Source organism: Peromyscus californicus, unplaced genomic scaffold (assembly GCF_007827085.1).
Source record: "Peromyscus californicus insignis strain IS unplaced genomic scaffold, ASM782708v3 Scaffold_5__1_contigs__length_169319896, whole genome shotgun sequence".
Taxonomy (NCBI): Eukaryota; Metazoa; Chordata; class Mammalia; order Rodentia; family Cricetidae; genus Peromyscus; species Peromyscus californicus.
In genome coordinates, this window is record NW_026294573.1 from 90,813,972 (window position 1) to 90,836,156 (window position 22,185).

Consider the following 22,185-nt stretch of genomic DNA (forward strand, 5'->3'; position numbering starts at 1 on the left):
TATTACACATGGTGGTTTCTGTTTCTGCGGAGCTTAGTGGATGGTTGAGAACGTGAGTTGGTTCAGCCAGCGGCTTCTGAGAGGACTTGGATTTTCCTGATAACAACGCGTGCTGCCTTAAGTAGAAGCTGAGCAGATGGCGAGGCACAGCAGATGGGCTGCCCTTTGGGCTCCAGGGCCAAAGGTGGGAGGCCTGGCTTGTGTCCCGGACTCAGCTGCTGGTCTCCGGCTGTGTGACCTGCTCACCCCCCTTCCCGTGGTGAGCCCATATGCAGAATGAGCTGCCTGCAGGTTGGAGAAAGTTTGTGGTTCCCGGGCCAGTTTCAGGGTCTAGAGATAGGGGACTGTGTTCTCAAGATCTCTAGCTTTGCTGGGATCTGTCTCACATAGTGTACGGTTCAGCAAAGTGTACAGTTGGTTACTTTTGTAAAATTGTATAGCATGGACTTTACCGTTTTAAAAATATTTCATTCCTCCCTATTGTTATTGTAACTCAGTAACAATAGTCTTTGACTCCCGATTGCTCACACCCTGCCCACCCCTAATAACCTCCAGCCTCCTCCCTATTTGTTTGTTCTGAGCATGGAATCACATATGTGACTCTTGGTATCTGTCCTCTTTGCAGACAGCATGTTTCCAAGGTTCCTTTACATTGTAACATGGGTTTGTAATTCACTTCTTTTTCATGGCTTAGTAATTTTCCATTGTATCGCTATACCACAGTTTGATTATTTGTTAATCAATCAATGGACTTGGTTATTTCTACCTTTGGGTGATTATGAATAATGCTGTTCATGAGCATTCAGGTGCAAATTTTTCATGGATCTTCCCTTTCCTTGGATGCTGATCTTGGTGTGAATTTCTGGATAATACAGTAACTATGTCTTTAACTCTCTTGAGGATCCAGCAGGCGGTTTTTTCAAACTGAATGACCCATCGTCTTATATTCCCTCTAGTAGAATGTAAGGGTTTTCCTGATGATCTTAACATCCAGCTAGAGTTTAAAGCCACAGAACCAGAGGATAGCTGAGGAGCTCCATTATAAAATCTGTACTTTCTTATCCCAGCTTAGGTCCCCAGGGCCCATATCACCCAGAGCTTGCCTATACTGCAAAGGTTATGAATGACTTCTCAAGAGCACCCTCACTTGGTCTTGCTTTTAAGAGAAAGCCCTGAATTCAGGTTCTCCTTTTCCTTGTTCTGCCCTGGCAGCATGTCTGGTGGTGGATTCTAAAAGTACTTGTGACCCCCTTTCCAGAATCCTAAACACTCCATGAGCCTCAGCTTCCTAATAGCAGTGAGCATGGAGTTGGCCTAGTATCCTGAGCCTTGGCCAACTTCCCTAAGGCTGGTGTGTTGCTGCATGTTCTTGGACCCTATGCTGTGAGTTGATTTACTGAGGTCACAAGGTAGACGCACATCCTTGTGGATACCATTCACCTCAAAGTCTGTATTAATGTTGCCTCCAAGGACAATTTGTGAGCACAGGGCCTTGAGAAATTTCCTTAACAGATCTATAACCCAACAAAACCCATGTTTGGGTCTTTAGGATGGTTCCTGTGTGTGAGCAGAGAATGCTCCCAACTCATTCCACTGTGACACTGTCCTAGAGAGATGTGAGCAAATGTCTCCTCACCCAGAGGCCACCGAACTCCAGCTTGGTGAACCAATGAATTCATTGGTGTCACTCACAGGAACATGGTGACTCAAAGGCATCCACATCACCGAAAGCTTACCCCAGCAAGGGTGACAACTCACAAAAGCTGGAACCCTGGGGCTCTCTGCATGACTTCCAGGAAGCTCAGCAGGTTGTAGTGTCTCCTCTCCTCAGCGGTCCTTACTGCTTATATAACCTTGGGGGAAGAGGAACTTGTGAACCAATATGTTTCAGGAACTTCCTAAGACTTGGGAGTTGTTTTCTTCCTGAGTCTTAATATCAGAGGGAATTGTCCCATGATAAGAATAGTTGCTCTTCCTGTGATGCTCAGCTGCACCGGATTTATTGCTCTAGCCAGGCAGTTTCTCCCACTCTTGTCTAATTTCTTCCCATTTGTCTTCTTTTTACCCCAACCCAACCACTTAGGTAAGAGGAAAATCAAGAATGCATATTTTTTTTTTTTTTTGGTTTTTCGAGGCAGGGTTTCTCTGTAGCTTTGCGCCTTTCCTGGGACTCACTTGGTAGCCCAGGCTGGCCTCAAACTCACAGAGATCTGCCTGCCTCTGCCTCCCGAGTGCTGGGATTAAAGGCGTGCGCCACCACCGCCCGGCAAGAATGCATATTTTATTTGACATGTTATTATGTGGTTTCTCATTCCTGGCATATAGGTGGGTTCTCTGGTTTGTTTGTTTGCTTGTTTGTTTGTTTGCTTGTTTTTACTATTTCACTCTTCATTATGAGTTTCCTTGAAATAAAAAAAATGTGCACCATTTCCACATGTAGAGACAAGTTCATGATAGCGCCATAGCCTTCCAAGCCTGTGACAGGCATCACTCACCAATCCCAGCTCTTTTTCCCTGAGTGGGGCCCAATCTCAGAATCCTTCTCACACTCTGGGCAGAGGTGAAGATGGATCTGGCATCTGAGGTGGTATCTATTTGCCATCTTTCAGGAACTCTTCCTCAAAGCTCTCCAACTCTTCCAGGCCTGATTGCATGCCAGCTCTCCGCTCTTGGCCATGTTTCCCTGCGGGTGCTCATTCCCACACTCACTGTGAGCATTTGAAGCTCATCAGAGCCTCCCTCACTCCCCACCTCCTTCTTTTACTGATAATGTGCCATTTGCCTGCCATTTCCTCCCTCCTCCCTGTCTCCACAATCTCTTCTTGCATCCAGCCAATGGCCCTTTCTTGTCTCTCTGTCCTTCATGACTAGACAATCCTAATGCCACTCAGACTCTGAGCAGGCCAGAAATGGGTAGGATGAGGGAAGATGGCCAGCCATATACTGGGAAGCCTCTCCAGCCCCACAAAGGATGTCTGCTCTTCTGAAGGCCCCATCACACCCTCTCCCGGGAGAGGGCTAATATCTTCCAAACATTTGAAGGATGGGAAAATAATGTTGGTAGGCTTTGCAGTCCACAGAGTTGTTATAAAATCCTAGCTATACAACTTCTCAGCTATGGAATTCCGGCGATTACTGCCCTGTAGAACAGCGGTCAAGAGTCTCCTGCAGGGCCTCGGCAGGGCAGAGGAGAGAAGGACTTTCAGCTAACATGGTGTGCTTTTTTACTGCCCCCAGTAGGAAGGTGGGTACTCAGAACTATTGCTAAGGGGAAGAGGTGAGGGTGGAGCCCTCCAGGCTCAAAACCATGCCACCTTCCACTTCCCCCAGGTACACACCCAGTAAGAGTACCCTTGAACGAGTCTCCACAAGGCAGCCGGGGTGGCTGAAGAATCCAGCAGCTGTACCAGTGGTGACAAGCACACTTTTTCTTCTGAACTCTGCCCTGCCTCTGTAATGAGCCCACTCCCACCTCCTTCCTCAGTGTCCCCAAGCCCTGCTTACACTATCGGGAATATCCCAGAGGGCAGCTCATACCCTTCCCATGGTTCCTTGCTGCTCAGATGATAACTCCGTACACATCGCCCTTCACACTAGTCCAGCTTGTCGTTTGAACTACACTTCCTTCTGGCTTCCTCCTCATGCCCGTCTCTCTATACACTCTGCCCTTCCGGCTCCTAGCACCTTTGCCCATGGTGTTTCTTAGGCCTGTAATGGCTCCTTCTACCCTTCTTAAATTCCACAGCCACCTACTGTCTCCCACAAAACCAATAAGTGAATCCTGGTTTAGATCATAGATGAGAGAAACCCAGCTACCATAGTCAACCATTCAATGCATTCTGTGAACCTTATAGAAAGAGTTGGCGGTAGTACCAGCTTCAGGAATAGCTGGATCTAGGTGCTCAAATCCTACCATTAGAGTCTTTTCTTACTCCACCTACATTTAACTTCTGCTCATCTTCTCTCCCTTCACGCTTTAGCCTCTTTTCAGGGATATAACTACTTTATGTCTGGGCAAGATGGCCACAAGAAGCTTCAGTTTACATCCTGATGGCCAGAACTGACTTATTTATTATACACTTTGAACATGGTACCCTGGCATGACAGTACTTTATGAACACATAAAAATGCTTTAATTTCTTTTACAGTCAGGAAAAAAATATTTAGTTGAAGAAAGTATGTTATGGTGTTATATCAATATACTTGCTTTAATATAAGCACTGCCAAGAAATATAATTTTTAAAAGTCTTTATATATATTTATTTATGTATGTATGTATGTATGTATGTATGTATGTATGTATGTATTTATTTATTTATTTATTTATTTATTTATTTATTTATTTATTTATTTATGGAGAAAGGGTTTCTCTGTGTAGCTTTGGCGCCTGTCCTGGAACTCGCTCTGTAGACCAGGCTGGCTCTCAAACTCACAGAGATCCACCTGCCTCTGCCTCCCAAGTTCTGGGATTAAAGGCATGTGCCACCACTGCCTGGCAAAAGGCTTTATTTTTTAATTATGTGGATATGTGTGTGGGTTTGTTCCCATGAAGTGCAGTGCCCAAGGAGTTTGGAAGAAGGCAGTGGGTCCTCTGAGCTCAAGTTAGAGACAATTGTGAGCCACCCGGAAGAGAGCTCCTATCTTTTCACTTTCAGCTGTTAAAAGTTAGGAACAAGTGAGTGCATCTGGATAAAATCCCTCTAAACAGAATTGTGGGAGGTTCTGGCTGGCCATGCTTGAATTACAGGCCACCCCTGAGAAGAAATGTAAGGGCGGGAACATAAGAAGGACTTTCTGAATTGGGGTGGATAGAGGAGAAACTCTGGCTTATAACATAGGATGATTTAAGCATTATTTATGTTTTTCTTTCTTTCATCTTGCATTTAGAAGATGCCTTTTTCAAAAGAAAAAATACGTTTATGTATATGAGCCTTTTGCCCCTATGTCCATCACATGCATGCAGTGCCTGTAGAGGCCAGAAGAGGGCATCAGATCCTGTAGAACTGGAGTTACAGATGCTTGGGAGCTGCCACATGGGTGCTAGGAACGCAATCCAGGTCCTCTGCAAGACTAGCCAGTGCTCTTAACCACTGTAGCATCTCTCCAGCCCCGAGGATGGCTTTTTAAAATGCAAGCTATTTTATTCCATTTCAAAGTGAAGACATTTTTAAGGTTGAAGATGTCAGATTGCTAATGTATACAAATGCCCACTTGGATCATCATCTTTGGACATAGTTTGGCCCAATGCCCTATCTAAGTAGGGTTCTGTTTGTTGAGCCTCGCGGTCTTGGGGTTTAAGGTGTTAGCAAAAGGCTGTGTTGTTCTAAATCCTGACTTTGTCGCCTGCCCCCAGCTACCCGCTCTCCTCCCCAGCGCTCAGCCCGACAGAAAGACTGCCTTTCGGCCTCGAGGAGAATGGGGGCACACCGTTCGCCCCCAAAGCTTCGGGGAGGCACCACCACCAGCTCCAACACCACTCCAACTATGGCCTTTCGCTGACCCTGGAGAAGAAGGAGGGGCCGCTGAGGTCCCCAAACTCCAGCAAGGCCCTCACCAGTGAGTGTGTGGAGGGAAGCAGGGTGGGGTGGGGAGGGCTAGTGGGGGGGCAGAAATGGGTGGTGTTGCCATGGCTACCGGGTTTGGGCAGCTTGGACTGTAGAGCCTGATGCCTGGAGGCAGAGCCATCTAGAGCGGTCGGCTTCCGTCTTGCACCTTGTTACAGATTCCTCCCTGCTCCCAAATTTAGACTTGTGCCTGTGCAGTGCTCAGCACTGGCCCTGGCTCGCTCTAGCAGCGGAAAAGAGAAAAGGCAGGGAGCGGCTGGGGTTCCTACTGTCCTGACCACAGTAAAATCTCCTCTGCTCTTGGTGACCCCTGCCTCCAGCAGCAAAGCGGTGTAGGCATCCCCCGGGCCTGTGGTGTAGTCCATCCTGCAGACGTTGATAACAGTAAACAATTAGGCGTGTGGTTGCCAATATGACTCATTTGGCCCCTGCTAACTCTAATAAAAGAAGGGGCTTGCATTTTTGCATGTTATATCATCTTCTAGAAACTCACTTTTACTCTCCTTTATCTGGGAATTTGTCTCTGATGAACTGAGGCAAAGAAATAGCTTTTCCTTTTTCTTTCTTTTCTTTTTCTCACTCTGTAGACCAGGCTGGCCTTAAACTCACAAGAGATCCAGCTGCCTCTGCTGGGATTAAAGGCATGTGCCACCACCATACTTGGCCCTTACTTTAAATCTTTATTATTTTATTGCTTGTCTAAATCTTTTTTTTTTTTTAAACTAGCATTCAGTGTTGGGTTTCAGTGTGGCTTTTTTCAAATCTCATTTCTATTTGTTGATCTTCCCCCTCCCTGTCCCCTCCTGCCCCCAGGAGCCCTTCTCCATGTTCCTGCCACACAGCCCTCATACCTGCCCCCTTCAGGAACACCGAGGCAAGGCCTGTTAGAGGCAGGGATGCTGGCTCTTGCTGTGCAGCTCTCTGGGTTTGGGCCCCTCTGTGAGCAGGAGACAGGGTGTACAGTGAGTGCCAAGGACCCTTCTAGCCTGACATGGCAGGCAGCCCTGAGCCGATGAGACAGGTCGAGCTCCTCAGCCCTCATCTTCAGACCACAAGAGTCATGTGAGGTTAGCTGGACGGAAGGTGGGCACTCCTGGCCCACTGGGGGTGAAGAATCCAAACCCTGGCCAGGCGTGCCTACATTCACCTCATCCTTTTGCACGGAGGCAGCTGTCACGGCCTTTTAACAGGACCCCTCCTCCAAAGCAGTCCCCATCTAGAAGCTGCCGATGTCAGCATCAAGACCTTCTGTTCCTCCCTGCCCCGGGATAAGCCCACACTTTGGGCACCGTCTCATACAGGCCTCCAAAGCCTCACCCTGCGGTCCCAGCCTCCCCGACTCTTCCCTCACTCCAGCTGCACGAACTTCCGTTCTTTAACCAAGTACTGTGCGATCTCAGCCCTGTCCTCTGGGATTGCTCTTCCCTCTGCCTGAAGTGCTTTTCTCTCTGCCCTAGTAAGCCTCTACGTCCCTCAGGAGCCGGCTCACGTGTTATGAGCACGGCCTCCCCTGCACCCTCCCGCCGCCATCGGAGTGTGGTGGTGGTGTCTTCTCTCTTGTGCCTATAGCAATGATGAAAGCTCTTCATGCTTTTATGTGGAATATCTCCCCCCACACACACACTTACACTAGAATCATGTTGTATTTGTTTATTTCAACTCCCCAGATGCCAGTTGCTAACAAGCAATAAAGCACAAGCTTTATTGTATAATGAATATTTGATATTTAGTGAATGTTTAATGCATTAATGAATAAATCCAAGCTAGAGGGAGGTGGGGTGGCAAACAAATGTAACACAATACAAAGAGCCAATGGCTTTGATTTGAGAAACATGATTCTCCAAGGTGCCTTGCTGTGCCTATCAGCCTGGACACCCATCTTTTCAGCATGTAAAGGGCCTTTCCACATTTAAGGCTTTTTATGAGAATAACCTCACGGGGTAATAAATACTACAGCAACCCTGCAAGATAAGTGATTTCTATTTTCACTTATAAATGGCCCAGAGGCTCGGAGAGGTCAAACAATGTGCCCAGGGCCACCCAGCTCCTATCTGAGGGAGTAAGGTGTGAAACCTCGATGTCAGATATTCTTGCTCAGCAGCATCAAGCAGGAGGAGCAGAAAAGGAACTGGGAGCCAGGCTCCTGCAGGCGTCTCTGGCCCCTGTATCTGGCTGCCATTTCAACCTCCACTGTTTCCCTTCCTGTGGTTGTGTTGCAGAACTGAGTCCAGGAGCACCTGCCCTGTACAGCGAAGCCGCTGCTCATCTGAAGAAGCTGGAGCTGGAGACTGTGAAGACGGCGGGCCCCTGGCCTGCCCTGCATATCAACATAAACAAGGTGTCAGGCTGGTTCCACGTGGAGTGTGCTGCCCCCGCACCCCCCACCCTGTGCCTGAACCTCAGGTGTTTCCATTCCAGCTGTGTGTGTGTGTGTGTGTGTGTGTGTGTATGCATGCTCCTGTGTGTGCTGGTATGCATGTGTGTATATGTATGTGTGCATGCTCATGCTTGGGCAGGTGTACCTGTGTGTATACATACACATACTCATGTATATGCATACACTCATGTGCACAGATGCATATATATGTATGTGTGTGCATGTGCATGCACACTCATGTATAGAGGTCAGAGCACAATCTCAGGTTTTGCTCCTCAGGTGCTATCCACGTTTATTTTGCAGGCAAGACCTCTTACTGGCCTCAAACTCACCAAGTAGGCTAAGCTGGACTCACAAACCCTGACCCCTGGGGCACCTACCTGTCTCTGCTGACATCAGGCACTACCATGCCCAGCTTTTTTTTTTTTTTTTAAGATTTTTAATTTATGTATATGTGTGTATGCCTATGTTGGTATGCACACGTGTGTGTGCCTGTGGAGGCTGGAAGAAGGTGTTGGGTCCCTTAGAGCTGGCGTTCCATACCTAATGTGGGAACCAAATCGATGCTCTATGAGAGTAGCATGCTAACTGCTGAGCCATCTCTCCAGCTCTATGCCTGGCCTTTTCCCATGGGTCTGGGCCTCGAACTCAGGTCCTCCTGTGTGCACAAGTGCTATACTTACTGCGCCAGCTCCCCGGCTTCTCCCCTGCAGCCTTCTTGCCCTTTCTGATTAGTCTGCCTCAGGAACAGAGCCCCACTTGCCTTCTTGATGAGTGAGCTTTGGGCAGCAGCAGCCTGTGTACGGCTGTCGGGTCTCCTGGAACTGGAGATCCAGACGGTTGTGAGCTACCGTGTGGGAATTGAACCTGGGTCCTCTGGAAGAGCAGCCAGTGCTCTCAACTGCTGAGCCGTCTCTCCAGCCCCAACTTCCTATTCTTAATTTAATTACTTTCTCTACCTATTTCGAAGTGGTAGCCCAAAAGACAGCAGGAATTTCAATCTTATCATATTTCCCATGTGTTAATTATCTGTACCAACAGTTTAAATACACATCTGATTGTTTCCTTGTCCCTGGTGATACCCCTAAACAGATGGCTGGTTCCCAGCTCTGACACCAATACCCCATTGTCATTTATTTGTATGTTTTGAAATCTTTAATGCCACATTGGACAATATGGTTTCTTTCTACAGTTCAAAATTGAACATAAAATATGGTGATTCAAAAAAAAAAAAAAAACACAAAAGTGTTGGAGCCATGCTCTGAGTTGCAACTGTGGTCTTGTCATCTCCTGTGGAGCCACTTTTGTGTGTGTGCAGGCACGTGCATGCATTCGTGAGAGTGTGGGGTGCGTGTGTGGGCGTGGATGTATGAGTGTGTGGAGGTCAGAGGACAACCTGCGTGTTGGTCCTCAGGCAGCTTCCACCTTTACTGGAGACTGGATCTCTGAATGGCCTGGAACTTCACTGCACAGGCCAGGCTAGCTGGCCCTGTGGGCACCCAGGGACCTGCTGGTCTCAACCTGTTGTCATCAGTGAGATGACAGAATGGCCCACACGACCCAGCTTCTTAGACAGCTCCTGGGCATTCACGTTCAGGCCCTCACACTTGTGAGGCCAGTACTCCACAGATGGAGCAACCCCACCCTGCACTAGAGATGTCTTTTAAGCAAAACAGTTCACACAAAGGATGCACAAGTTTTTACAAATTTCATGTTGGTCTTCAACAGAGGTGATTCACATAAGCGAGCAGAACGGCTTTTGGCTTTGTCCAGCTGGCTCAGAAGCAAGTTAGCTTGACTTGTATGTCCCAAACAACAGTTTAGGTTGGCTAAATTTAAGGGGGAAAAATCAGTGCTGAATCCTTTTCTTATTTTAGCAGCATTCCATTATTTTAAGTAGGTCTTCATTACTCTCAGTATAATAACCACTTCCCCATAAGCCTTTGTCAAAACCCTCCAAAGGGCTCCTAACTAATTAAATTTCTGTTTGCCAACATGTCAGCCCCCCAAATTAAAATCAACTACAAATACACCTATGAAAAATCCATTCAAATATGAGATAAATATCTTAATGTAACTGGATATACAAACACAAAATAAATTACCCTAAACCCACACTGTAAACCTTCAAGATAGTAAGTTATATGTGAGTTACTTATTTCCCTAAAGGAAGATGCTCCATCCCTTGGGATAATGAATCCAGTGTCATATGCCATCCCCAAGCCCAGCATGATAGTTTAGTATCATTACTGTCCTCACATCTCAGGCATACCTTGCTGTATTTTCTTTTCTAACTATAGAGTCTAGCATAAGAAAGCCATTCATACTTTTTTTTCTCATGTTAAAAATTTTCTCATGTTAAAGCATCACTTTGTATGATCCTGAGCAAGTGGCTTCCCATGGCCCTGCATCGTTTTTTTCTCTTCTACAAACTGGGGAAAATGTCACTTTACTTTCCCTTCTGATCATGTAAATCTTTCCCCTTTTATGGAGGAGAGCTTGGAATTGAACCTTGTGCCCTCCCAAACTGTAGAACCAGCCCAAAATCGTCTGCCTTCTGCTGAAGTGGAGATGATGAAGGTACCAGCAAGAGAAGCCAACAGAAATGGCTTAGCAAGATGGCTGGGCAGGAAGACACTGCCACGAAGCCTACATTCAATATCTGGGTCCCACGTGGTGGAAGGAGAGACCTGACTCTCCAAAGTTGTCTCCTCCCTCCTCCCACTAAACGAATAAATAAAGACTTTAAGAAAAAAAATGTAAAAGTGCCTACCTCCCAATAGGATGGACAAAGGAGACTCCAGTGAGTCATGTACATGCATTATGTAGCCGATGGCTGGCTCCTGATACGTTCTTAGTACACATCAGCTACTGGCACTTTTCTTTGCCATCCCCATTATTACTATCATCACCACCATTATCATCATTGTGGTCATCATTACCACCACCACCACGGTCCCCATCACTGTGATCATCATCACCATCGTGGCTGTCACCATCATCGTCATGGTCACTACCATCATTGTCATCTGTCATCTATTTTTGATGGTACCCTACAGAGAAACTACGGAGATTTTATTTCAGAACACCTGCCTTTGTCTCTTTGGTACTACATGGCATCGCTGAAGTTTCTTCTCTCCCAAGTACTCTTCTTGCTTATTGGGAGGTTTCTTCAGTCCCTTCCTGGATTCCATGCCCTATTTCCTTATTAAATACATTGGCTTATTTCCTTATTAAATACATTAAATACTTGCCCTGCGCTTCCTCTGTGGCTTTCATAATATTCTTTTTTTTTTTTAAGATTTATTATTTATGTATATAGTGTTCTGCTTGCATGTATGTCTGCAGGCCAGAAGAGGGCACGAGATGTCATTACAGATGGTTGTAAGTCACCATGTGGGTGCTGGGAATTGAATTCAGGTCCTCTGAAGAAGCAGCCAGTGCTCTTACGCACTGAGCCATCTCTCCAGCCCAGCTTTCATAATATTCTTACAATGGAGACCAAGATGATCAATGGGACTTGTGGTTTTTCTGAAGCGGGGTCTCAGCATATGGCCCAGGCTCATTTTGAATTCATTGTCTTCCTTGTGTATGTACCCTGAGTGCTGGGGTTGTAGATGAGTGCCACCATGCCTACCTTCAGTGGGACTTTTGATTTAGAGACTAACAATTTCAGGACTTGAGGAAGTTGAGGATTTTAGAATGTTTCCTTCTTGCCTTGGTGCACGGTGGCTGGCCTGCCACAGTACCTCCTGAGACAACTGAGTTGGTGTTAGCAATCATGAGGTCTTGTGCCTGTCTTATTAAAGCACATATCTCTTTTGATAATAAGTGGGTGTCACCATCATTGTCTGTAGAAGGTATTTATTGGACACTGAGTCTTGCTCAAGTACCATATTATGCTGAGACGTGCAATGACCATGACCGACAGTGTGGTAAGCCATTAGACATTATTTCCCCAAAGTGACACGTGTACCATCCTAGGTAGTTCAGGGCTACATGCAGGCGTGAATTCATTTTATTTTAAGCACTGTGTAAATACCATGTCTGCTACAACAATAGTTATAAAGCCTTTGATTTCAAAGATATTATTCTTTGAACATGATTCAAGTATAAACATGTAGTCCCAGGTAATCCACCTTAATTGAGTCACATGAACTCTTAGGGACATATTCACTTCACACTTGGGAGATGGCAGGAATTGTGAAATTAGTAACAAATTCCTGAAGTCCAATAATGTGAAACAGGGTCTGGGGGAGTGGCTCCCTGATAGAGCATGAGGCCCTGGTCATACCTGCTGCTTATAAACGGAACTAACAGTGTAACAGAGATGCAGATTCCTTATTGAGAGTCATGGTTTCCAGCAAGATTTACCGAACAAATATCAGCAAGTACTTTGTGTTCTTTCCTGGATGCTGCAAACTACAGAGCTGTGTCTTGCTCTCTCAGAGGTAGCAGTCTGGGGGGAACAGCTCTAGGCTGGGCTGGGGAGGAGCGGCTGTGGCCTTAGTCTGCCACTGGTTCTTGCTGATATTGAAAGGCCCCTTCCTGTCTTGAACCTTCATCGTGTTACCTGGTATGTCCATTCCCTCCCTCACTAGAGAGTTGGGTGGTATGTGGGAAGGCTCTGCATTGGAAAGTGACAGCACAATGGAAGTGTATCAGGACACACACACACACACATAGACACTCATACCTGTGTTGTTTGCCACTGTGGTTGTTGGGGAGAGAGTTAGCATGCATTTTCTTTTCTGTTTGTTCACGATCTGTCACCTGCTGTATCTCAGGCTGAGGAAAAGAAGGTTTCTGAGAAGACTCTTCAGGCCCCGCTGCTGCCGTCTCCCGTGGCCGATCACGTGAAGTGTAACATTTTGAAAGCACAGCTGGAGAACGCCTCTCGTGTGAATGCCCAGGTACGTGGGGGGAATGCTCCTTCAGTATCACGTTTCAGGAGTTCCTCCATGCCACGCAGGAGGTCAATGACAGCGCTAGTCAAGGGCCAGTATGGAAACAGGAGCCACCTCTTGGTATGGGGGCCTGGATTTTATTTTATTTTATTTTTTAATTACATCTTATTTCTTTGTGGGGAGAGGTGCCGGGGCCCGTGCTGGTGCAGGTCAGAGGACCGCTTGCGGGAGTCGGCTCTCGCCTTCTACCATGTGGGTCCCAAGGATTGAACTCGTCCTCAGGCTTCACAGCAGGCACTTTGACCTCTGGCTCTGGGGAGCCTGGGTTTTCGTGCGGAGAATTCCTGAGCAGTGTGGTTATTATTTATGCAAGCAAGTGGAAGACAGAGAAATGGGAGGCAGCGGGTCTTACAGGCTCGTTGCATAAGGGCCCTCAGCAGAGCTGCATCCCGTCCCGAGGGTTCAGTTAGTCGGTGTGGGGGCTGGCGAGCTGCATGTCTAACCAGCTCTCTGAACTGCACTTTGAGTCACACTACTCCAAGGGACTGGAGGGGGCGACTCCAGGAAGCACTTTCCATCCCGACAGCTTGGGGAACAAATATTCTGCAAATACGGACATTTGAGTCCTATAAGGTGAAACTTAAAGACTCCTGAGCGCAGGTCCCGGGGCCTGCTCTGGTATCTCACTTTATGATGTACATGTGGCTTGGTCCCACACCCGGAGGCGGAGAGGGGGACTTCTGCCGACTCTGTGATGGACAGGATAACTCTGGATCTCCCAGTGCTGCAGTACTGTAACCTGACTTAGATGTTCCTGTGGAGGAGTGGGGCTCCAGAGTTAAGAAGCCAGGTTGGGGTAATCCAGAACAGGAAGCCATGAATTCCTCCTCTCTAGCGCCCCCTGTTGGCAAAGGAAAATTTGTTTGTTGGTTCTCAGCCCAGGTCCAAGAAGGAGGGGTGAATTTGGAGATGAGAAAGGATAGTGTCATAACTGCCATAAACCCATAGCACAGATCACTGGCTCCACAATGACCACTAATTACACTCCCTAAATGAGGGTTCTAAGGCAGCGACACCAGTCACAGCTGATATGCAAGGAGAAACCCATTGGCTATCCCTGCCCTGAAAACAGAATATAAAAAGCAGTGGTTGGGCTGACAGGATGGCTCAGTGGCTAAAGGTTCTTGCCACCACCCCCTGAAGGTCTGCCTTCAATCCCTGGGACCCATATGGTTGAATAAGAAAGCCATCTCCTTAAAGTTGTCCTCTGACCTCCGCACGTGAACCATGACAAGCATGTCCCCGCATATGCGCGCGCGCACACACACACACACACACACACACACACACACACACACACACACACACACACTCGCACACTCACACTCACACAAAGTAAAAAGAGAATTTTTTTTTAAAAAAGCTAAGTTGTCCAAGAGCTCGTTAGAACAGTAGGTAAGAATAGACAGGCCTTCTGAACCCACTGTCTGTACTTACATTGCCAAGAGTAAGTGCTCAGCAATATCTTCATTCTCTATTTCCCAAATAACAGTCTATAGGATTTAAATCCTCCCAGAAGATGCCATGAGAAACAAGAGCACACTTATAAGGTTTCTTCCACTTGGAGGCTGTGATGTAAACAGGAAGCAGGATGGCATAGATTACCTGTTGGAAAGCCAGAAGGTCTGGTTCAGTGGTTCTCAACCTTCCTAATGCTGGGACCCTTTAATACAGTTCCTCATGTAGTGGTGACCACCCAACCATAAAATTATTTCATTGCTACTTCATCACTGTAATTTTGTTACTTTTATGAATCATAATGTAAATATTTGTGTTTTCTGATGGTCTTAGGCGACCCCTGTGAAAGGGTCATTCGACCCCTCGGGGGTCGCGACCCACGAGTTGAGAACTGCTGGCTCTGGTTTGAGTCCTGATCTGTTTCTTAGTAATGTTGCCTTCAACTTGTTTCCTAACTTCTCTGAGCCTCAGTAGTTTTGTAGGGAAAGTGGGGACTAACTAGCTGGGCCTGGTGGTATACACCTGTAGTTTGTAGTCCCAGGTACTTGAGAGGCAGAGACAGGAAGGTCTCTAAAGCCCAGGAGCTAGAGACCAGCTTGGGACCACAGTAAGATTTCTTCTCATAGGGCTGAAGAGGCAGCTCAAGGTGGAGAGCATTTTCTTTGCAAGCTTGAGGACTGGAATTTGGATCCCAGCTTGCATACACATGCCAGGTGTGATCCCATCCACGCCTATAACCCCAGCATTGATCGGGGTGGAGACAGGGGGATTGCCGGGGCTTGCTTGGTGCCAGCCTGGCTGTAAAGCCACTAGCTCCAGTTTCAGCAAGAGACCCTCAAAGGTGGACGGCAATTAAGGACTCCTTTCTCTAGCCCCTGCACACCTGCATACACTCACACACATACACCAGTACACTTCATGCATTCACAAGTTAAAGAAACCCGCCGGGCGGTGGTGGCGCACGCCTTTAATCCCAGCACTCGGGAGGCAGAGCCAGGCGGATCTCTGTGAGTTCGAGGCCAGCCTGGGCTACCAAGTGAGTTCCAGGAAAAGGCGCAAAGCTACACAGAGAAACCCTGTCTCGAAAAACCAAAAAAAAAAAAAAAAAGAAACCCAACAAAACAAAACAAAAGAAAACAGATTAAAAGCCACCGCCTCCGGTAACTGTGGCGATGAAAGGGTACCACAGAGCTTCTGACACAGTGTCCTACATTAGCTCGTGGAGGTGCCGGTCAGAACAGCCGCAGGCTAAGGTGAGGGAGGTGCTGGGGATGCCAGTGACACTGTTTAAAGGACAGTCAGGTTGGCTTCTCACCTCCAACTGAGCAATTTCCGGGCTGTCAGGGTGGCTCAAGTGATAAAGGCATTTCGTGCCAGCCCTGATGACACTATGTATCTGTGGGGTGGAAGAAGAGGATTAGCTCCTCCAAGTTGTCCTTTCATCTCCACGTGCGTACTGGGCAAGTGCACACATGAGCACACACACACACACATATATGTGTAATAAAAACATTTTTAAAAACTCAACTGTTTCAAGTTACGGTCACAACTGATGATCTTAACGGCCCTCCTGGTGGTGTTTCCACGTATGCCATTTTGTGCCAACACCAAACAAATAAACCTGGTATGTGCTCCATAGCTCACGAAGTGGATGTTATGCATATTAGGAAGCTCTGCCGCGTTCCCAGGGGGGCTCCTGCTGCAAGAATCCTCCGGGGAGGATCCAGGTTTCTGCTATAGTGAAGACGTACTATGTGTCAGCAATAATTCATGTTGGAAAGTGTGGGAAAGGAGGGGAAATAGACGCAAAGAAAAGAAAAATATCCTGCCTAGACAGTAGTGGAAGGGCCTGAGAGCAGTGGAGGGGCAGAGAGGCAGGTGTGAGATCAGCAATTCCAGGAACATTGGCCCTGCAGGGTGCTTACTGATCACCCTAGAAATGACGCACAACCACCCCACCGCACCCTTCAAAGCAGCATGTGAGCCTCTTAGAGATTCCAAGAGGTTCTGCAGGAAAGGAATCTGCTTTATTTTCTGACGCCCTAATGGCATGGACCCCTTTGTAAATGGCTCCCTCTGACCTCCACACTAATGTTCTCAGGAACCCAAGACCCTACCATAGGAATCCCTGGGTTATCGTGGTTTGAGAGTTTGTGGTTTAGAGGGGCTGGTATGCAGCCCAGCATCCTGCCAAGGGCTAAACACCAATTCCCTATGGAGTCAGTGCAGAGCACAGGTATATGGAAAGAAAGCCAGTGGTACTGACTTATGCTGACTCTGGAAAACACGGACAGGAGACAGGGCTGCATCCATGTGTGGACAGCTGTGGCAGCCTAAGAAGGCAGTGCCCTCCAAGCCAGTATCCTGGGCTTCTTGGCTCAACACCTATTCAGAGCGAGGCTGAGCATGAGGGCTGTGGGTTGGGCATCTCCCCCACTGACTGCCGGTGTACATACTATTCAGCTGGCTGTGTGGGTGTCCCCTCCTCCCTTGTCATTCTCAGGGACTCACCAGAGGGAGGAAGATAAGACTTGTACCAGAACCAAATGACATCATCCCTTCCAGGTTTGTTCCTGGGATGTACAGGATTCCAAGTTCCATTTAAAGCTGTAACTGTAAATGCTGCACCAGCCTGTAGCCCATTCTTGTTCTTGATACATAGAGTGATGTAAGGGATTGAACTGCGGGGTAGCTTTTCCCACAACATCCCTTTCTCATTCAAGCAGGAACTGACACATAGCAAGTGCTCAATAAAAGTATGACTGCAAGGACTGATTGCATTTGAATGATCACATCTTAATCCTCAGCGTGAATGACTCGCGAAAACTTCGTTTTCGTTGTTGTTTACTATGTAAATAGAGTAAGTTTGTGATTGGCAGGACACTTGGTGAATTATGTCCGTGGTTCCGTGGTCCTTCCCAGCTCCTCGATACTTTGAATGTGAAAGACCTAAAAGCATTTTACATGACAAGCTAAGTTACATTTGACTAATTTGTTTTCTTTAACAGATTGTGAAGGAGGAGCCCACATTTGTAAATATCAATAAGAAATCGAGTCTTCAGGACACTAATGTAAGGTCTGTTGCTTCTTGTTTGAATGGGGAAATGATACTGTGTCCTCCCACTATGCTGGAAGGATCGCTCCTGGGGAAACGGGGGGTGACAAGAACAGAGAGAATATGGGCCCAAGGAAACCAGTTTGAAGACTTCCTGTAAGCCTCCAGAAGGTTGCTTAGTCCCAGATTAACATTGCTGCCTGCTGTGCTAGCACAGAACTCAGCCTCCTTGAGTGGTTCCTGGAGCATGCAGAGCTGACCTTACAGTTCTCCAGCAAGACGCTCAAAAGCTCTGCTCTCAGAGTGGAGTCATCCTTGGTAACACAGGAAAGAGGACCCTTCCCAATGGCTTCTGCTCACTGCTCTTCCCTGGGCCTGTCATTTCTCTGCTCCGTCAGAACTGGAACCACATGGGTTCACTGATGCGCTCAGCCACTATCACCCCACCCCATGCCCTGGAGGAAATCCCTCTCTCAGCCCAAGTGACTGACAACCTGTCATCATGGCAATCCTTTTGGCATCTTGGTGGTCTATCATCACCTGCTCCTCACAGGGCATCCTTGGGTGCCCCTCAAATGTACAACAGAGTCTCATACTGAAAATCCCAGGTTCTGGCTGGGGAGGTTAACTCAGTAGTAGAGAGCATGCCTAGCATGCTTAAGGCCCTGGCTTCTATCCTCAACAACACAAAACAGATAAATAAACCAAACACTAGACTCCTGAGTCCCACCCCAGTTCTTGAGCTCCTGTGTATTGGTGGATGGGAGTAGGAGAGGTGGTGAGGACCCAAAAAGGCATTTTAGTGAATGCCTGAGTGTCATAGGGAATTGTTATACCCGAGGCTCAAAGCGAAAGCAAAAGTTTCTCTTTGTCTTACGACTGCCAGTCTGTATTCGTATCCAAGTTTGTCCGTGTTTGTCATCCTCCAGGGATACATTCCCGCCTGGACTTTTTAGGGACTTAATTCAGGCTGGGGGTGGGGGGTGGGGTGGGCAGCTGAGTTGGAGAGTACTTTTCTATCATGTACAAGGGCCTGAGTTCCGTCCCCAGCACTGGCAAAAGCAAACCAACCAAACAAAAGCCTTTTCCCACCCTGTCCACCATCCTTCCTTCACCTGTCTCCAGTCTTGGAGAACAGCATTATTATCTACTTCCTACCCAAGCTTGAAACTCAAGAGTCCTTGTCCCCACCTACCCACCTCATCCCCTTGTCTAATTGGTCATCACCATGCATCAATTTGACTTTTTTATTATCTCCAGAAATATGTTCAGGAACGTAATCCGTGCCCTTCCCTATAGCAAGCTTTCTCATCGGACTATCTTTGGATCACTAGCCCCCAAATAATGACTCAGAGACTTATTATTAATTATGAAAGCTTGGCCTTAGCTTAGGCTTTTTCCCACTAGCTCTTATAACTGAAATTAACCTTTTTTTTTTTTTTTATTAATCTACATCCTACCACATGGCTTTTACCTCTCTACCATTCTGGGTGTCCAGCTTGTTCCACATCTAGATGGTGTCCCCTCTTCCTCTCTCTGCCAGGAAGTCCCGCCTATCTCTCCTGCCTCGCTATTGACTGTTCGGCTTTTTATTGCACCAATCACAGCAACACATCTTCACATAGCTTACAAATAACACCTCCTACTCCTCATTGTCTCTAATTCTAGATTATTACTACCCTGGCTCTCCCACCAGTACACTCTTGGCTCTGAGGACATTTTTGCAATGCAAACCTGATAATACCACTCCTCAGACTAAAACCTTAGTGATTGTCATTGCCTCCAGAGTAAACTCAGTCCGAGGTTCCTCCTGACAGGTCCCTCCCTGCTTTCCTTCTGGTCCCTGCCCCTTGCCCTGCTGCTGGGACCTCTTCTGTGTTGGGGTAGTGAGGATGGTACCCTGCATTCAGCCAGGCCTCCACTCGGTCTCTTACATTGATGGTCTTCCCTGCATCAGGCTGAGAACCCTAGGAGATAGGGTCGTTTCAGGGACCATGTGCAGCTACCCTGCAGTTCCAGCCTAGGGAACCATGAATGCAGCACATTGACTCCGATTCCTTGTTCATCCTTTCCTGTGTTTCTTCAGCAAGCATTTACTAGGCACTACTAGCTGCATACTTCCCATGTAAGCAGGTCATGAGTAGAAGAGAAAATGGAAGTGTGGAAGTGCCCATTGCTTTGTCAGGAGGCCCTTGCTCAGGGCCTCAGCTTGTCTCCGTGCCTCTTTGGTGTTAGGAGGTAATTACTGTTTTTTTAAAAATATGAAATCAGTTATGACTGTAAGAGTATATTAAAGACTTCTTAAAATCACTGTTTTGGGGCCAGGGAGATGGCTTAAATGACTAAAAGGCCTCACTGTCAAGCCTTACAACCTCAGTTTAATCCTCAGACCCACATGATACAGAGGTTGTCTATGTTGTCTTAACTGCTCAAGAACTGGGGTGGGACTCAGGAGTCTAGTGTTTGGTTTATTTATCTGTTTTGTGTTGTTGAGGATAGAAGCCAGGGCCTTAAGCATGCTAGGCATGCTCTCTACTACTGAGTTAACCTCCCCAGCCAGAACCTGGGATTTTCAGTATGAGACTCTGTTGTACATTTGAGGGGCACCCAAGGATGCCCTGTGAGGAGCAGGTGATGATAGACCACCAAGATGCCGAAAGAATTGCCATGATGACAGGTTGTCAGTCACTTGGGCTGAGAGAGGGATTTCCTCCAGGGCATGGGGTGGGGTGATAGTGGCTGAGCGCATCAGTGAACCCATGTGGTTCCAGTTCTGACGGAGCAGAGAAATGACAGGCCCAGGGAAGAGCAGTGAGCAGAAGCCATTGGGAAGGGTCCTCTTTCCTGTGTTACCAAGGATGACTCCACTCTGAGAGCAGAGCTTTTGAGCATCTTGCTGGAGAACTGTAAGGTCAGCTCTGCATGCTCCAGGAACCACTCAAGGAGGCTGAGTTCTGTGCTAGCACAGCAGGCAGTGATATTAATCTGGGACTAAGCAATCTTCTGGAGGCTTACAGGAAGTCTTCAACCTCTGTACAGAGGCATGCACATACACAGAGAATAAATCAATAAAATCTGATAAAGATCAGTCTTAAAAAGATCCATTGGGTTGTCATAAATGATTGAGGAAAAATAATAGGGAAAAACCAAAAAAAAAAAGAAAAGAAAAAGAAAAGGGAAATTTAATATATTTTTACTTTTATTTATGTGTTTGAGTGCATACACCTGTATATAGGTGCCCTGAGAGGCTAGAAGAAAGCATCATATCTTCTGAGGGCATTATGGGTAGTCATGAGTGCGGGAAATTTGGAAGAGCATTTAAGCATTTTTTTTTTTTTTTTTTTTTTTTGGTTTTTCGAGACAGGGTTTCTCTGTGTAGCTTTGCGCCTTTCCTGGAACTCACTTGGTAGCCCAGGCTGGCCTCGAACTCACAGAGATCCGCCTGGCTCTGCCTCCCGAGTGCTGGGATTAAAGGCGTGCGCCACCACTGCCCGGCGCATTTAAGCATTCTTAACCACTGATCCATCTCTTTTTGAAAACATTTTCTCAAATACATAGTATTAAAATATTTCGGAAACAGTCCTAAAGTTCTTCTGATTATACTTTTTCAGTTAAAATACTATACTGTGGATACAGTATTTACTGTTCACTGTAGCTTCATTATAGACTACAGTTATAGCCTTTGTGGGCTATTGGGCTAAGTATCATGGCTACCGGATATTGGGAGCTAAAGCTGTGTTAGCCATGGGATTTTCTTCATTCATTTCACAGCAAGACCTGGCTGTGGACCAAACCCTCAGACTGAGGTTGGAGCTTTTGAGCAAGGCAGTTTTGTTTGGTCCCTCACCCAGTTATATTTAGTTCCCCACTTGCTGCAGTCTCATCTCTATAATTTTTGCTTATTTTTGAACTTTTCTGGTTTTGTAATATAATATCAATTATTCATTGTCAGGAGCAATTGGATTTCTGGGCCATCAGAATCAGTAAGCTGTATCTTAACTGAGAATCAGTCCAGAAGGATAATACAAGAACATTAACCGTTTTTTTTTTTTTTGCCCTGTGTCTCTAGAAGCCCCATTCCTATACGCGTGGAAACAGCCCAGCCAGCTGTGGAGAAGCCAGAAATCAAGCCTCCCCGAGTGAGGAAGTTAACAAGACAATACAGTTTGTGAGTTCTGCACTTGTCTACCCCCCCCAAGTATGCATGAATATTTAGTGATAGCCCTTCCCCAGGCACCTTCTCAGATGGCCATCCCCCAGACTCCATCTAATTCGCATTTAGGTTGTAATGGCCCCAGAAAACATCACACAGAGGCCACACTTGTCGTCATTGACTGGGGTGTAGCACGGAATGCTGGTGTTCCCAGCATTCCGTGCTTACCACCTCACAGAGGATTGGGAGTCTGGCACAGCCTCTCTGTGCTTCTCTGTTGGGGTCTCCTGCAAGGCTACAAATTGTCCCCTAGGGCCTTGGTCACCTCTGAAGGCTCCTTTATGTGGTTGCTACCAGAATCCATGGTCAAGGAGGCTGATGGGCCCAGGTTACCCTAAGCTTACAGTCTTGTAAGGTTTCTCTGTCTGAGAGCATGTGAGAGGAGGCAGGGAGAATGCCAGCAAGATGGAGGTTAGTCTTGTATAGCTTCATCACAGAAAAGACCTTCTATTGTTTTCGACATGTTCTGTTTATTGGAAACACGTTGCTAGGCCCAGCTCACACTCTAGAAGAGGATTACATGGGTGAATAATTACTAAGACAGGAACCAC

The 22,185-nt window shown here is 47.0% G+C and overlaps 1 protein-coding gene across 5 annotated transcripts in view; it reads left to right on the forward strand.

The window, feature by feature from the left end:
- The window catches only part of Epb41l4b (erythrocyte membrane protein band 4.1 like 4B), a 151,496-nt gene that overhangs the window by 100,861 nt on the left and 28,450 nt on the right, over window positions 1-22,185 (forward strand). For all 5 annotated transcript variants that reach the window (XM_052717805.1, XM_052717804.1, XM_052717807.1 and 2 more), the window contains 5 exons: window positions 5,354-5,556; window positions 7,784-7,902; window positions 12,729-12,854; window positions 17,375-17,442; window positions 21,491-21,589. In XM_052717805.1, coding sequence (XP_052573765.1) covers window positions 5,354-5,556; window positions 7,784-7,902; window positions 12,729-12,854; window positions 17,375-17,442; window positions 21,491-21,589 — 615 coding nt within the window. The remainder of the gene's footprint in view (window positions 1-5,353; window positions 5,557-7,783; window positions 7,903-12,728; window positions 12,855-17,374; window positions 17,443-21,490; window positions 21,590-22,185) is intronic.